Source organism: Acromyrmex echinatior, chromosome 2 (genome assembly GCF_024713525.1).
Source record: "Acromyrmex echinatior isolate Ae372 chromosome 2, ASM2471352v2, whole genome shotgun sequence".
NCBI lineage: Eukaryota > Metazoa > Arthropoda > Insecta > Hymenoptera > Formicidae > Acromyrmex > Acromyrmex echinatior.
Genome location: NC_141853.1, coordinates 11,816,686 through 11,833,664, shown reverse-complemented (window position 1 = coordinate 11,833,664; position 16,979 = coordinate 11,816,686). Strand labels below are relative to the sequence as shown.

At 30.9% G+C, this 16,979-nt stretch overlaps 4 protein-coding genes across 6 annotated transcripts; 2 read left to right on the top strand and 2 right to left on the bottom strand.

Annotated features, from left to right (window-relative positions):
* Positions 1-1,109: 1,109 nt before the first annotated feature.
* LOC147910495 (NADH dehydrogenase [ubiquinone] 1 alpha subcomplex subunit 1-like) lies at positions 1,110-2,685 on the bottom strand. Its single transcript, XM_087416885.1, has 3 exons — positions 2,458-2,685; positions 1,640-1,726; positions 1,110-1,393 (listed from the first exon to the last, which is right to left on the bottom strand). The coding sequence occupies exons 1-3, from the start codon at positions 2,554-2,556 to the stop codon at positions 1,367-1,369; spliced, it is 213 nt and encodes a 70-aa protein (XP_087273011.1). The 5' UTR covers positions 2,557-2,685; the 3' UTR covers positions 1,110-1,366.
* A 126-nt stretch (positions 2,686-2,811) lies between these two features.
* On the top strand, positions 2,812-5,863 carry LOC105146876 (17-beta-hydroxysteroid dehydrogenase 13). 2 transcript variants are annotated; one of them, XM_011057496.2, is made up of 7 exons: positions 2,812-3,473; positions 3,696-3,869; positions 3,940-4,116; positions 4,199-4,348; positions 4,418-4,677; positions 4,790-4,915; positions 4,993-5,863. In XM_011057496.2, exons 2-7 carry the CDS (start codon positions 3,726-3,728, stop codon positions 5,057-5,059), a joined length of 924 nt encoding a protein of 307 aa, XP_011055798.1. In that variant the 5' UTR covers positions 2,812-3,473; positions 3,696-3,725; the 3' UTR covers positions 5,060-5,863. The 2 variants fall into 2 exon arrangements, with proteins under 2 accessions (XP_011055798.1, XP_011055791.1); XM_011057489.2 differs by having other exon boundaries at positions 2,812-3,546.
* On the bottom strand, positions 5,343-12,276 carry Sym (symplekin scaffold protein). Its single transcript, XM_011057443.2, has 16 exons — positions 11,890-12,276; positions 11,091-11,287; positions 10,764-10,997; positions 10,394-10,680; positions 10,075-10,304; positions 9,819-9,989; positions 9,292-9,734; positions 8,900-9,172; positions 8,614-8,797; positions 8,265-8,506; positions 7,983-8,161; positions 7,740-7,900; positions 7,525-7,660; positions 7,071-7,435; positions 6,759-6,836; positions 5,343-6,635 (listed from the first exon to the last, which is right to left on the bottom strand). Exons 1-16 carry the CDS (start codon positions 11,941-11,943, stop codon positions 6,549-6,551), a joined length of 3,321 nt encoding a protein of 1,106 aa, XP_011055745.1. The 5' UTR covers positions 11,944-12,276; the 3' UTR covers positions 5,343-6,548.
* Positions 11,315-16,976, top strand: LOC105146862 (ketohexokinase). Of its 2 annotated transcripts, none has more exons than XM_011057475.2 (5): positions 11,315-11,747; positions 14,179-14,320; positions 15,737-16,043; positions 16,102-16,352; positions 16,532-16,976. In XM_011057475.2, the coding sequence occupies exons 2-5, from the start codon at positions 14,181-14,183 to the stop codon at positions 16,974-16,976; spliced, it is 1,143 nt and encodes a 380-aa protein (XP_011055777.1). In that variant the 5' UTR covers positions 11,315-11,747; positions 14,179-14,180. The 2 variants fall into 2 exon arrangements, with proteins under 2 accessions (XP_011055777.1, XP_011055759.1); XM_011057457.2 differs by having other exon boundaries at positions 11,319-11,747; positions 15,722-16,043.
* Positions 16,977-16,979: the final 3 nt, after the last annotated feature.

The following is a 16,979-nucleotide window of genomic DNA, read 5'->3' as shown; positions in this document are numbered from 1 at the left end:
ACAGTCATGACGTTTTAGATTTTGCTTTATAGACAATAATGGAATAAACAACCTCAATAATAAACTGATGCAATCTAATCAGACAAATAGCTTGCACAACCTACTAATGTTATCTATTAAATTCGTCAACATTATCTACGTGATTACTCATAAATAGCGAATAGAGCGTGAAACTTTTTTTTATTCAGAATTATAAGTCATATAAACTGTGCGATAGTTTATATACACACTAAATTTACAAATTTCTCGATAAAATATTCACAGGCAAATGATATTGTTAGTGTATAAATACAGATAATCGTATTCGAACGATTGTATTCGTGATGTGTGAATAAACCTTATCACGGTTGAGAGTATAGTAAACGCGATATGCAGACGTGAGTCAATATTAATTACGCGTCAGCATCTCTGAAACATCTCGCTGAAATCCGTCAAGTGTTTGACACAGGGCATACGTCCTAAATACGATAGGAGCGGCATGACCCATTATTTATCTAAAGCTCTACTACACGTTAACTTGATAAAGTGACTAAGTTGCATTACCGCGAGTATACCGCTATTGATTTTCCGAAAATATCATACTTAAGACTTCGGGGAGTTTCCACTCAGTATTTACCGCCCTTACCTTATCAATACCGCGCACATGTATGGTGTATTCGTGAAACGCTTAGCTAAGGAGTGCTCGAGACTCCAGGACCGAGATAATGTTACCCCGCTGATTCCAGTTTCTCCAACCGTAAGACATCCGTGCAAGCAAGTAATCCGACCTATATCCTCTTACGAGTGTAATTTTACAATTCATTAATTTAGCAAGTTTGCTTTGCTACCAGAATTAATTACTACGATTCAATGAACTATTCACGTATAGATAACTAAGTGTATCTAAGGCTTCTGTTTATATATAAAAATAAAATTTTATTTGATAGATTTATCTGAATTTGAATTTTTTTATTATCTAAGGTTTTTTTAACGCAAATTAAATTTGTAGATGTTAAATTAAACGTAGATTATAGATATTGAATTTGAGCTTATATATATATATATATATATATATATATATATATATATATATATATAAAATATACATACACACACAAAATTTAGCAATGTTTAGACCTTACATAATTTTTTATTTATTTTTACTAGTGATAGTAAATTATTTATCAACTAGATTTTATAACTACAATTTCATCTTTACATTTAAGAAATCAGAAATAATATAAGTAAGTATAATTAATGTATAATATATTTATATATATCATGTATACACTTCATTATATTGTAAGTTATAATTGAATGATAAAACTTGTCTATCATCTGTTATATACCACATTGCTACAATCATTTATTTATTATATTTGTACTTTTAATCATCAGGAACATTCTCTAGTCCCTATAAAAAAAGTAATTAAATATGAATAAATAAAATCATTTAAATTCATATAAAATATTGTAGTTTATGAATATATTAAGTTACTCTAAACAATAAATAACAAGAAAGAATTACAAGCCAAATACCTAATAATAAGGTCGAAATATTGTAAGAATTTGAAATACATAAAAATCTGACTAGCCCCTTCTTGTTATTTATTGTTTATTATTATTGAGTCAATTATAAGATTATTTTTATTTAAGTTACTCTGTTTTTCCATGGGGCTCCATCTATACGACTATCTCTTGTAAACATATGGCGATCCCACTCATTTCTCAAATCTCTACGCATTGGCTGAAAAGAAAAGTCGAAGAAGTAACATTTTAATTCCATGCGGACCAGGAAAGGAATTTGTATTACAAATTCTTTCGATCTTTTCCAAAGTTTTTTCTCATGATTTTAACTTGTTTAAATAGCATCAGACTAAAATGTAGTAAAGTATTTTTGTAAAGATTATAAATAATTATATAATTTGAATCATCTGAATTCTATCAAATTCTACAATTGTTGACGTTAATGCCCAACAAATTAAACAATTTATTTCTAAAAAACCTCTTTTTCATAACAAAATCGGAACAATCCTTAAGAAATAATTAATCTTTTTAGAATTTTCCGAATCAAGATATACAAAATACATAGATATATAATTTTAGATATAATACATATTAATTCAATAAGTTCTTGAATTTTATGAATTTAGCGTTATTATTGGCTAAATACATTTTATTATTACAATTTTATTTTTATACAAATTTATTTAAAAGTAAGAAGTGTGCCTTTAGCTTGAAAGTTATTAACATATTTGCAATTAGATTTCAGAGGTTTTAAACTATTACTTACCTATTTATATCTTGTTTTTCTCATAAATTTATACCCCAAGGATAAATTGTTCCTTAAGGATTGTTCCAATTGCTATGAAAGAGGGATTTCTTAGAAATAAAATGTTTAATTTGTTAAGTATTAACATTAATAATTGTTACAAATTTACAGAGAGGTTATGTCATACAAAACATTTGTGTACTTACATTCCCCAGAAAGAATTGATTTAGATAATAAGTTGTCCATTGAGGTATTATGGGTACCATGCCTATTATCACCAACGATGGAATTATTTCATACCACATGGCTGTTGAATTTTCACAAAATAGTAAACGATGGATCCTAAAAACTCTGTTACGAAATCAGATGTAACCTACAATCTACGCATGCGCCGATGTACTGACATTACTGACAAAGATTTTCTGCAGGGCTATGTTCAGTTTCCCACCCGAGTGCCACTCAAGTATTACTCTATCCTTGTTATTTACCGAACGTTAAACAAGGACATGACACCCAGAGAACACCCGGATGGGAATCTGAACACGAGCCAGGCTGCAGCCTGCAGCTTAACTTCATTTATTATTTTTTCTCTTTCTTTCCAGATTTAATCATATGTCTATCCTGTTTTAAGTACAAGAATAAAATAAAAAGAAAAATTAAAAATTCGATTTATTAACACGTTTGCATGTAAATTTCATGTTTCAAATTCTTCGGATATTATTTACCTGATTTCACGAGCGTTTGTAATAAAAAATTAATTAGCGGATAATTCCATTTATATATACTGTTCGAATATCGAACATTTTTATTGGTGATTGTCGATGACGTATTCAGTTTTATCAATGAGAGATCGATCGGGAGCTCGGGTTCCACGTGAAGCCGCAGTGATAATCCGCATGATAATTGTAGAGTAATTAAACACGCTTAGCTGAAGCTTCCTCAGAGGGCTGTAGCAACCGGGCGAAGAGTTCAGAAGTTCAGATTAGTTGAGAAGGCGTTTAGCTTAGATGCTAATTAAACAATGGTTATGGTATATGAAGAGGTCTAATCGGCTATGTATCGAGTCCAGTGATTAATTTTAGTCGTGTAACTTTTTTCCCTCAAGTACTTTTATTTAGGGCATTCAGATAACGCTGGTGCGAGAGATTGCGTCCTGGCCGGCCGGCGGTGACGCGACACGTGTTATCGACAAACATATATATCGCTTGAAAATTGAAATAAGGTACGCTGTCGCGGGTTCTTTAGCCGTTTAAATTCACACACGTTCACGATTTCTAAATAATTTTAAGAGAATGGTACGTACGACAGTGATCTTGAATAATTTGTACTGTTGACACAAAAATTACATTAGCTGAATTACTGAGTCGAGATTTATCATCAAATAATCATACGACGTGACGAGACATTCCATGTGTTATGCAATCTCTGTTGTGTTCTGTTGCAGGTCAAACTAGGAAATATTCAGCCACCAGAGATGCTGCTGCGGATATATTCGTTGTGCATCTTAGGATTGGATCTCGTGATATTCATCATCGGAGTGTGCTACACAATCCTGATCGCTGCCTATAGAATGTTTAGACCACCACCATTGAAAAATCTCAACTATGAAGTGGCTATGGTAATATTGTTACCATCTACTTCTTGTCAATGCAAACCTTTTCACATTACAAAGGAACATCATAATTTAGGTCGTAGGTGCAGGACGTGGGATAGGCAAGGAACTTGCTCTACAGCTGTGTCAATTTGGTGTCGTAGTTGCTTGTGTAGACATTAATGCAGCATCTTGCACTGCTACTGTGGAACGTGCTCAACAGTTACATGGAATATGTAAAAGCTATCAGTGCGACGTGAGAAATAAAGATGCAGTATGTTCAAACACCTGCATTTCTCTTCTTATAATAAACATAAATCATAGTCTCTGATATGTTATTAATATGTCGATATTAGGTTGCTCAAATTGTGAATCTTATTAAGATCGAATTTGGAAACATTACAATGCTTTTCCATTGTTGTGGTTTGCCCAGCCCACGTACATTAATACAAGAATCGTCAGAAGTAAGAGACACTATGGACTTATCAGTCATCAGTTATTTTTGGGTGAGTAATACTTTAATCGTGTATCTTGATATAAAAATCTTGGTATAATCAATGTCCTTTCTTTCGTAGTTGTTGGATTCAGTTTTGCCATGTATGCGACAAGCTGATAAAGGCCACATTACGATTCTTTCATCCGTTGCTGGTCTTTCTAATGGATCCAGTGGTCGAGGAACCCGGGTTCCCTTATCTACTGCACAATTTGCTGTCCAAGGATTAGCAGAATCCTTGCATATGGAATTAAGACATTCAAATAGCAACATCATCGTTTCATTGGTTCACGTTTATCCCTTTATCGTTGGAACGGAAGTTGCAAAAGACATACGTTTTAGGTGTTCAATATTTGTAAACTATACATTTAATTTTTTTCTTATATGTTAGTTTTTATTATCATCTATGCGACGGTTTTGAATTATTCTAATTTCTGAAAAACACATTTTGCAGAATACCGAGTTACTTTGGTACAATGCCTGCCGTAGAAGCTGCTAGACAAATTTTAGATGGTGTTCGCCGAAACTACGCGGAGTTTAGTGTACCAGGATATTTGCTTTATCTTGGACATATACTTAGGTAAATTCACTACTTATATACGTCTCTATTTGTATACACAAGAGGAATGATCTAATATAAGTTTCTTACGTTTTTAGGATTCTTCCAAAAAAGGCATCTTTTATGTTACGCGATTTGTTAGATACTGGAGTTGACTTTGCGTAATGTTAATATAAACATATATATATATATATATAAACATATATATACATATATATATATGTATATATATATGTATATATATTTTATTACTACAATGTATGTGCAAATCACGAGTGTATTTAATTCTCAAGATATAATGGTTTTTAATGATTATCAATCTTAAAATTCTTGCTGCATAATTTCTCAGCGAAATATGTTTTCTAATATTTTTTATATTTATAAAATTGTTTTTTATAATGTATACTTTACTTATTTTTTAAGTGAAAGCATGCAACAAATATGAGAATTTATGTAACAAAAAATATTTTATTATTTTTTATACATTGCAGATTATATACGTTCATGAAAAAAATTGTTTATTACTTTCATATGATAGACGTTAAGTGCACTCGATTCTATTTTATACACATTATATTTTTTAAACTTAAGCATAATTATTTTAACTTTTAACATGTACGACATATATGTAATGTTGAGCTGATTTGTAATTTAGTCTTTATGCATCAACAGTAATACATATATGTAACATTAAGACTGATTTCTAATTTAGTCATACATAATGAATTCAATCGTAAAAATAATGTACTTATTCTTTTATCGCAATTAATGATTAAATTATATTTCTGGGTAATACTCAACGCAATTTTCAAATAGATACGTATCATAAAACAAAACTGTTCAATTTATAATATCTGAGCAGGCAAGAAAGAAATACAGACTGAAATAATCATTCACGAGCGCATTTGTATATAAAATTTAAGAGACACATTAAATATAAAAGGAAATATTTTCTGCTAAGCCAAACAATTGAGGTTATATCTATTTTCTTTTTCCTAAAATTTTATGTATTTTATATGAAGTAAATTTAACAGATATAAATTAAATGTATTTTAGCTGACACGATTGATATTCTACAACTTATTTCTTTATATAGGTATATATAAATAAAAACTAGAATCTAATCAAAATTAAGAAAATTGTTATTCATAGAAAATTGTTTGAAATATATATTTTTTAATATTAAATTATCGATAGTATATGTATATTTTAATATTATTACAAATATAAATATTAAATACGAGAGAGAAGGCAAATAGCATCTACATATTCTGTTATATTAGATACCGAAAAATGTATTTAGATTATATTGAAGATCCAAAAATAAAATAGATTTATAAAACTAATGATAATATATAATGTCAAACTAATTAAAGAAAATTATGTATATCGAGAATCTCAATTGTGTTTAGATTTCGTTGAATTAAATTTGTAATTTTAGTTTTTTGACTTACATATTTAACGCTAAATATCAGCCAATTGAAATACTTAGCGTCAAATGAAGATATAAATATAAACTATTACCAACAAAATATATAACTAAATGTCGCATATAGCGATGCAAAAAAATACTGTACATTTACAAAGCAAATTTATCAATGTTAAAATACTCGGTAAACGATGTTTTTGGTCCTAACACTGGAATGACTTTATGCTAATCTAAACCGGGAGGGGCTGGTTCCGAAAGATCAATTTCCATTGTATCTGGTTTTTGATCATTCGAATAATCACCACGTGGTGCCTGAAAGAAATTGATGGAAGAGATATTTTTTCGAGAAAATACCGCGTATTTATTTTAAAGAATTATATTATAAAGATATAGGGTCAAAATATCATTCCTTTATATACAGGCATCTTTACTCACAATATCAAACTCATCGAGCATATCACAGGGCACTTTACCCTGTATAACATCCATTATTGATTGCGGAATGTGTGCTTTCTGAAACAAAAAAGAAAAAAATATACGATATTAAATTCTATGTGCGATAGAATCATTCAAAAAATGGTTTATTATATTTATATATATTTTTAGTTTATAATCTTATTTATTAATTTATTTATCGAATAATGAAGATCACGCTTAATTTATATCAATAATATAAAGAAATTTTCGGTCATATTTAAAGTGTAAAGTATATTAAAAAATATACTTTAAAATGTGCTACAAAATTACCTGATTCTCGGCAAAAGCTTCAACATGGGCCAGCAAAGGAGCACGTAAATTGCTCGCCATCCGAAGAGCCTCTGCCAACTGTGCCGGTGGTAATTGTAAAATAACGGCGAAACTTTGTGGCTGCGTGCGTTCGCAGCACTTCACGAAACCTTCCCACACTTTCGGCTGTTTCCACACTTGTTTCAGAATCAGTCGTTGAAGTATGTTCATAACAAATCCACTTAACCTGGGATAAAGGGCTAAGCTTTGTATGACTGTACGCATTAATAATGTCGGTAAAGGTGTCATTTCCATAAGATGTTGCATCACAACGGCGACTGTTTCCTGCGTGTACGCTTGTTTCTCAGCGAAACAAAGAGATGTTGCTGTATACGAAAGAAAAAATTCCGTAAAATTTATGTCAATAAAACTTTCTCTTAAGGAAAGCAAACAAATTTCACATAAAATAAATTACCTTTAATGACTGTTTTTAATTCAGCCTTGCTTGGATCTATGCTATGTAGAGCTATCAATAATTCTGCAGGAGTAATAGGCGATGTATGAGGAACTCCACTGTCATTATTGTGTGTCCCAAGTAACCTGTTAAATACCTGAAAAAAATAAATTTATTATGCTTTAATTATGCTTAAGAAGGCAGCAATAAAGTAATATTTTTAATGCATTATTTACCTCTTTTACGACAATAGGATTTAATTTGATTAATTTTGGTAATGCGGCGATTACTTCTTTCTTTGTGAGTCCATTCAGGACAGGTATTAAAAATCTGACATCGGAAACTCTAGTCTGATATAACTCGCGTACTCTGGCTACTAACTCTGCGCTTGGGGCAGCTGCATACACAAATATCACAATATATAAAACAATAGACAAAATACAGATTAAAAAAAATATATATTTTAAATAATAACATACATTTTTCTGTAAGAATATGTATGATCCTTGTGACTAAAGTTTCAGATCCTTTTGGACAGTTTTCAACAAGTGCGAGGAGTTGTGGACTACCCATACCTAAAGATCTCACTGGTCCTTCTACCAGTCTTAATACAATACGTTTCACATCTGCTCCCATTGACGTATATACTCTAGCTAATCTGTTATTTATTAAATATACAATATACAGTACACAGGATTTTCATACAGATATATATATGTATATTTAATAATTAAAAAAGAAAATGATTTTATATCACTTACTCGTGAATCAGATCTTGATGTTCACTGAGGAGAGCAAGATACAATCCTAAGCAGGCACGTGTAGTTGATTCGGTCCACAGACTCTCGATTTGCGGTCTGCCTCTATCTTGTCCGAAAACAATCTCCGGGGGATTATGAAGGCGTAAAAAGCCTAAATATAATACTGCATATTCCTCGATTAGTTTACTTAACTCTGCTCGGCTGTATAACTGACAAACTAATTGTATTGCAGCTTCTCGTATCTATTTATTAAAATGTATTATAACATTTTACTTTATATAGTATCAATATGCATATTTTTAAAAGGATATTTTTAAATTATACAGCATTATATAATTTTTAATCTTACTGTATTGTTTTCATGTCCAGTATGGCACAATAAGACATTTAAAAATACCAGTTGTTTAGTTGGTCTACGCACTACCATTTCTTTCAGAAGTTGCAATGGTGCAAGACCTCTAGTTTCGTCAGATGATACCATTTTTAAAGCCTCTACAGCATCTTCTGTTATTAATGGTGCTTCCAAATAAAGTCTTTTATAAGAAAAAATTTTGTGAATAGTTAGTGATTAGATGTTTATATTTTTATATTTCATTCCGCGCGTGGATATATGCTTTTTCTAAATTTAATATTACCTGGATAACAAAGCATCACGATCTTTGCCCTGAATCAAATCAATAGCTGAAACTAAAGTGCACAATAAGAAATTATATGCCTGATGAGGAGCTTCTTGTGGTTTTGTACATAACGTAGTCCGCCTTTGAAATCCTTGTAGCAATGCATATTCTTCATATAGCCAACCTAATGCTAAATCTAATCGATTTCGCATGTCATCAGTAATATAACGTAAAACAGCTTCTTTAATGTAAGGATTGAAAGTGGCTGCTAGCGTAGTCAGAATCTTGGATCTGTAATATATAGTATAAAGAGATAAACTATTAACTATTAGATACAACATAAATATGTGTGTGTGTGTGTCATATATTAAGAACTTTCAGTATAATAATTTATGCTCCGTTATAGTTACCTTATAGTAGCTACACCACCAAAAACTGCAGTTTTTTCTGAAAGTAATATCCTATTGACTGCCATCAATAACATCCGTTCTTTAATTTCCTTCGGAAGTGGTTTTGTCACTTCGACTAATTTCAACGCTTTCATACGATTTCTGGGTTTTGCAAGTGATTTCTCATGAGCCTCTAATGATGCTTTTGCTTCTTTCTCTTTTTCCCGATCTTTTTCACGTTTACGCTCCCGCTTTGCCTCAGCTACACTAATTGTGGGATTTTTAATTAAGTCTTCCATTACGGCATCTTCTTCCTTATCTCTTTTGTTCTTTTTTGCTTTAGTCTGTTTAATTTGTGTTGCTAGAAGTTTAGCAATTGTTTGACGTTGTATATTAATATCAGTAGTTGCTGTGGGTTGATATTCCCTTTGGAAAATTGTAGTCATAGTATCCGGAACCCATGCCTGTTAAATATCGTTCAATACATGTTGATAATTTAAAGTTTATTTTATGAGATAGATTAATATAAAATATAATTTGTATCGTACCATACTATCCATTACCAAATCCGTTGCAATTTCTACACTGAGTCTTTCGGCAATAAAACTTTCAGAAAGTTCAATTAAGTCTGGTAATTTAGGCGTAGGAACAGTAGCCACTTCTGCTTCATCTATTATCACTTCAACTTTTACTCGTTTCGCAGCAGTAGCAGCTATCTCCTTCAATTAATAAACAAATCTTTAAAAATAATATGCACAACAAAAATGTATTTACTCAAAAATTCATATATATATATATATATACCTGTTGACGTTTTTTTATCCGACGGACATCTTCTGGTTTTGGATAAGCTTTAATAATTTCTTGCTCTTTTGCTCCAAGTTGAGTCAACTGTTTAGCAATAGTTGAGGCATACTCTATACTAGCAGGATGTTTCATCAATCCAAGAAGTGTGAGTTTTAATTGCTTCTGTACACTGGTTACTTGAGAATCAGACAGTGTTGGTGGTAGATCATGTTGCAACCTTTGTAATGCTATGCATTATGATATAAATTATTAAATCTTTCAGAGAATGTAAAAAAATTATTGTATATTAAATATATATATAAGTAAATATATATACCTTGAATTACATTTGACATAAACTGTGGCCTCATTTTGGCAATTAACGCCAAAGATCCCATACATGTCATTAAATTGACGCTGCTAACATGTGGAGATCCATGAAATTTAATCAACAAATCCATAACGTGATTTGCTTCTTCCTCCAATTTTCGTCTACGAGCTATTTTCAATGTTAACGGAATATCCTCGAGAGAGAAATCATCGGGCTTCTTTGGACTATCGGGATCTGGATATGTCTGTATTAAAATAACACCCTCAAGAAACTTTACAGCTTGTGTTCTTATTCTGAAATGTAGAATATTTTAATAGCGTTAGGACCATTCCAAATGAAGAGATTATTTTCGATTATTTTTAATCATTCTGCTCACCCGTCATTGTCACTGTCAATCATATTAATAATTTGAACTTTAAGAGCACTTAGCTGTGTCCATGCTAATTCCATATCTGTCGTAACAACAGTAGCACTAGCGATCCATTTGAGAGCAGCTCTGAGAATTCTGCCACTAGCTCTAAGAGCACGTTTAGCTACAACCGATGTTTCATCAGACGCTAATCTAAGAAGTATTTGAACTGTACGAGGGATTACCTCTGGATATTTTATTCTGAAAAAATCAGTTATAAAATATATTGTTATTGAATGTATACTTCCTCTAAAACAAAATTGCATCATAAAAAAAATAATTGTTGATAATAACCCAGATTCTTCGATAAATCCTGTAATGGTTTTTCTAACTTCAGAGCTTCTATCTACAGAGAATTGTAGAATGTCATTTAAGTAACTGTCTAACAGATGTGGTTCCTTATTCAATAAAAGTTCCTGTACTTTACATATGTTTGTGATTTTAATGTCCTCAGCGATGCTTATAGAAGCCTCATTTAACCACTCAACAATCTATATAAGAGGACAGAAGATATTAAGAAAAATTATATCGTTTCAATAATAAAATTTTTCACAATTATTATATAATATATGTAATTGGATATAATAATTTAGATTATTTTTGTATCAGATTAAAAGGCTGTGAATTTCATAATTCTTTTTTGCTCATGGCAGAGTAAAGTGGTATCTCATAAAATAATTGAAATAATTCCTTCTCATAAAAAATATAGGGCGTTTTCTATTTAATGACATAAGTGGTTGACACGACCATCATTCTATCTTTTTTGGCATTTCATGAACAATAAAGACAGAATATTGGTGTCGACTTGTGTCACCAAATGGAAATCATCCATACATTTATATTATAATGTTAGTAACAATTTTTTACTGACTCCGTAAGCGATGCAAAAAAAACATTTTCTTTGATTTTACAAAGTTTGTCATCGAGGATACTACATTTTTTATCAAAAAGGTATGGATTGCGAAAGTAATCGTTCTTTTCTTTTGACATAAAAGTATTTATACGACAAAATCATTATTTCGCCATTAATGGGCGCGTCGTTGTCGACGAGCAAACGAGACAAACGGAATTTTGAGGTTAACTGTCCACTGACCAAATCGCTCGGTCCCTTTTCAGCCTCGGATCTTCTATGCAAACGTGGATCCATTGTATTTATGTTAAACTCAAAGCGGTAATCGTACGAGGAGACGCGCGCGTGCAGAATCTAACGCAGAATTTATACGCCCAAGAATATATCTCGAGCCACATATGTCTCAGAGATTTTCTCCTCTGGCTTTACGACAACGCGGTATTAGCTACGACAACCGAGTCGAGCTCAAGTCTCGTTTGAGCGTACAATATCCTCAACAATCCGGTACGAATATGTATCGTGATGACGTGATTTGGAGATATTAACAGCAAGTGTTCCGCGATGCGTTACGAATTCGATCTTGTCGCCATCTTGGCATTTTAACTGTCACAATGGTAATGATACGATTCTCCTGCGATTTCCAAGATTTTCAATATTATTTACGATTTTACTCTATTTTATAATTATATATACGTATATATTTTATAAGTATGTGTTTGCAATATACAGGCGTATGCACACGGATTATCAAGGAATTATAATTGCTTAATGCATGAAGTTGCCCGCATATTAGTATGTAGGCACATTCAGAGTTTTTGCGTTTCTTCCTACCTACTTATTCGCGTGATGAAAATGCATCAAAATAACAGCGAGAACTTAGTTGCGCACCTAATATATATGTTCTACATGTATATAAAATATTATATATAAATGTGCTATTTAAAGATATATATATATATATTAGGTGTTGGAATTAATTCGTAGCGTTTTTAATGAAAGAATGTTATTTATTTCACATGAGCATTAAAAAATACATTAATGAAAGTACTTCCCATCACTTGTAAAACGCTACGAATTAATTCCAACACCTAATATATATATATATATATATATAAGAATGTTTCAAAATTCGCACCTACGAAGTACAAGACGTGATATTTTATGCTAAAAAAAAAACAATTTATTCCTTTTGCAAAAAATGTGTCTGATAAGTTTTGCAGCGAAGCAGGTTGAAGTTGTACGAGTAAACACAAAAATTATTTATCAAATATTATCAAATATAAATTTTATTACAGGAAAAAGTTGTTCGTTTTAGCACAAAAAACAATTTTTTCCTTTACAAAATTGCGTCCGATAAATAATTTTTGCAGCAGAGCAGGTTGAAATCAACATATAAGTACAAAAATTATTTATCGGATGCAATTTCGTTAAAGGAAAAAGTTATTTGTTTTAGCATAAAATATTACGTCTTGTACTTCGCGGGCGCGAATTTTGAAACACCCTGTATAATTCCATTATTAAATTGATTAAATTATATAATTAATATGATAGCGTTCTTTATTTTATAGGTTTTCAATTAGTTGACTTTTCGAAAATATATATATATAATTGAATATAATAATTAAATATAAATATCTTAAAAGCTGCATTAATTTGCTGCATTATAAATAATTATATTCTATATAATCTGTTTAGAGATAAGTAATATATACTAATAAATAAAAATTATCTGCGACTATTTGAAGGGACGTCACAAATAGAATATTTATTCTATAATATATGATCAACATTATGCTACAAATATTTTAAAGAATTCTTGAGCAATCAATTCATGAATTTTTAAAGAATGTCAAATTGTAAGGTCATGATTCATTGACCTTGTAGATCATGTTTAAAATTTGTATCTTGCGTTAATAGGAATGGTTGCTTAAGAAAAATGAAAAAGAAGAAGTCTAGTCAGGCCCGGCAACTGTAGTGTAGAATCGTGGAGCACTCCACACTCAAAATTTAGAATAGTGTGGAAATCCACACCCAAGGAATCCAAGAGTTGGATTAAAAATTATATGTAAATTTTTTAAAATGTTTGCAGATGTCGACCGATATTCGTGGCAGTACAATTGCGCGCATAGCAGAAATTCAACTTTTATAGGGATCATTTGTACTGATTGTAACCGTTATATAATAATTATTTGTGTGCTGTATGCCATTATTATCTGCAAGAATTGACTAATCACAGTCGAACACATTCCTCTCTTACAATTGAACGAGTGGGGAATACTCGAATGTGATTTATCCCTTACCGACTATTAGACAGAGCGCGCATTGCAATTCGCAATTGTAAAAAGGGGACGGGTAACAAATAGCATAAAATAAATAAAGAATAAAGAAAGGTTATCATTTTACTCCACCTTTCTCCCTCCTTTCATTAGTCAAAAATTCCACACCCACGGGAGAAATAAGTTGCCGACCCTGTGCATATCAGTTACGCAGATAAGAGTGTGGAAGAAAATATTTCGACATTTCTGACTGTAGACATGACATCTACTGACGAGCAGATCATCTATGAGGAATCGTCCATGGAAGTTCATACGTTGAAGATTTTGTGTGTGGGACGCGTTTGCCTTGATTTCGTTCACGTGTGCACGGAATATCCTTCAGAAGATTCCACTCAAAGGTTAATGATGCAACTTTGATTTTTTTAGAGTTAAGATAAATATGTCAATAACTAGACATGTATTTTACGTCCGAATATATACATAAAATTTATTATTATATTAATCTCACATACTTTTTTTACGTTATTTAATTGTTCTTGAATATTATAATAAAATTATTATATTATATTAAAAAAAAAACATGAGATTAATAAAAATCAGGCTTGGCGAATTGACTCGCCTCAGCTCGTGGGATGTGGAAATTTCGAGTAGAGGACGGGAAAATAAAATGGTGACAATTGCGAAATTTGTTATTTTTCTGCAATTTCTATTGATAAATTCATTCGCGAATCTCTATTATTTATACAAATTAAAAGAACTAAAAGTTATACTGCTATCACAAATATCGACAATGTACGATATTTTTAAAAATTTATGATTGCTTTTTAATTCAATTCTTGGATTTCTTGAGTCGAATTTCTATATTAAACTTTTTGAATGTGACTCCACAATTTCACGCTATAAACACTGACCATAATAATAATATGAAGAAATAAAGTTTTATGTAAATAGATATATGTCCAATTACTGAGATGTTTGTCTTAATTTAATGAATTTGCCGCGTGAAGAAAGACAGTGAATTCGTTGATCGCGATCTTCAATCAATGGCAGATATCAATATATACGATATCTAATATTTAAATATTTACATAATTTCAAACAAGATTATATTGAAATGTGTTCCTTTTGGCGTTCACAACGCTTGTGAACATTATTCGTTCTTGTATAATATTTAATAAATAATAAAGATGAAACGATTTCATGGGCGTTGCGAGCGTCAAGTGGAACGTATTCTTGATAGTAATAATCGGATCTCTGATCGCACGTGGACTGAGCAGTGGTATTTCAATGGTATTCAAATACTGAATATTCAAATACTGAACTATTATTAATCTGTAATAGATGAATTTAATTTGCGATGTCAACAGTTTTGTTATCGGAAACATATATAAATCAATAGTCTTGAACTTTAGATATTTTTGTATGTACACACACTGAGAAAAAAATATATCTTAAATTTTAATAATATATTTGCGAAAATTGCAAAATAGTAGAGGACTTTTCGACTCAGATTAATCCGCTCTATCTACACAAAAGCAATTGGTAAAAACTTTCGGGACACCCTGTATATATAAACACATTGCCTAAGAAATATTACATATTTTTAACCGTTATGTTTTATTTTAAAGAATTTAAATAAAATCAATAACATACTAATTTATTAAAGTTTTGTGAAAGTTTTCTAATTTTTCCGATTCTTTCAATTCGTAAATTGTTTGAAAAGATAACTTATAATATGTAATTTTTACGGATTTTTAATTTAGACATTTCTAATTTTTTATTATAAATATAATTTTCAGATCTACTAATTACAGATGGCAAAGAGGAGGCAATGCATCTAATACTTGTACTGTACTATCATTAATAGGACAACCATGTGAGCTTCTGGCATGCTTGAGCACAGACGAACATATTAATTTTTTGCAAAACGATCTGCGCAAGTATAAAATTGACTATTCCCATTGTCCTATGATAAATGGTATTGGATGTCCCGTCTCAAGTATTATATTGAGTTTGGACACTGGATCTCGCACAATTGTTTATCATAATTGTTTACCCGAATTGACATTAAAGAATTTCGAGCAACTTAATTTAGAAGAATATAGTTGGATTCATTTTGAGGTTTGTCTTATAATGTAGGAAGAATTATATGAAGCATTTGAATTTTTCCTATTTTTAGGGAAGACATATAGATGTAGTGCTACTTATGATACAGCATATAGATAATTATAATAATTCATTAAATTGTGATCTCACTAAAAACCGCATGCCAATTACAATTAGTGTAGAATTAGAAAGTTCGAGATCAGGTTCCGGGTTATTGAATCTATTGTCGTACGTTGACGTAGCATTTATAGCAAAAGAATTTGCTGAGTATCTGGGTTTCAGTAATATGAACGAAGCGATACATAACATTGGTCAAGATTCTAAGTAAGGAAATATACTCATTTTTTTTATTTGTAAATATAATTATACAAATAATAATAATAATAATAATAATAATAATAATAATAATAATAATCTTTAATATTTGTAAATATATAAATATATAAAAGATTCGTCAATACATAATATTATCCTATGCATATAAGAGATTAATCTCCTTTTAGAGGAACTATTGTTTGTGCTTGGTCGGAGGAAGGTGCAATCGCTCGTACATCATGCGGCTCAATAGTACAATCGCCAGCTTTCCCACCTCAAAAGGTAATCGATACTTTAGGTGCAGGTGATACATTTAATGCTGCTGCTCTGTATTATTTGAACAAAAGCAAAGTTGAATTTATGCACAAATATAAAGAAGAAGCAGCTTGTACGAATGATAATCAAATGAAGGACGCCTCTGATAATAATACTGCAAAACGAGATGTTAAGGAAAATTTAGATATAAGAACTTCGGGGAAGTATAATCGAGCAAAATTTATTAATGAAACAGTTCTACAACAGGCTATTAAATTTGCATGCTGCATTGCTGGTGCAAAAGTAGGATTAAGAGGATACGATTGCCTTGATATAATTTCTAGTGATATTTTACAATCGAATTTTTTAGAAAATTAGCAG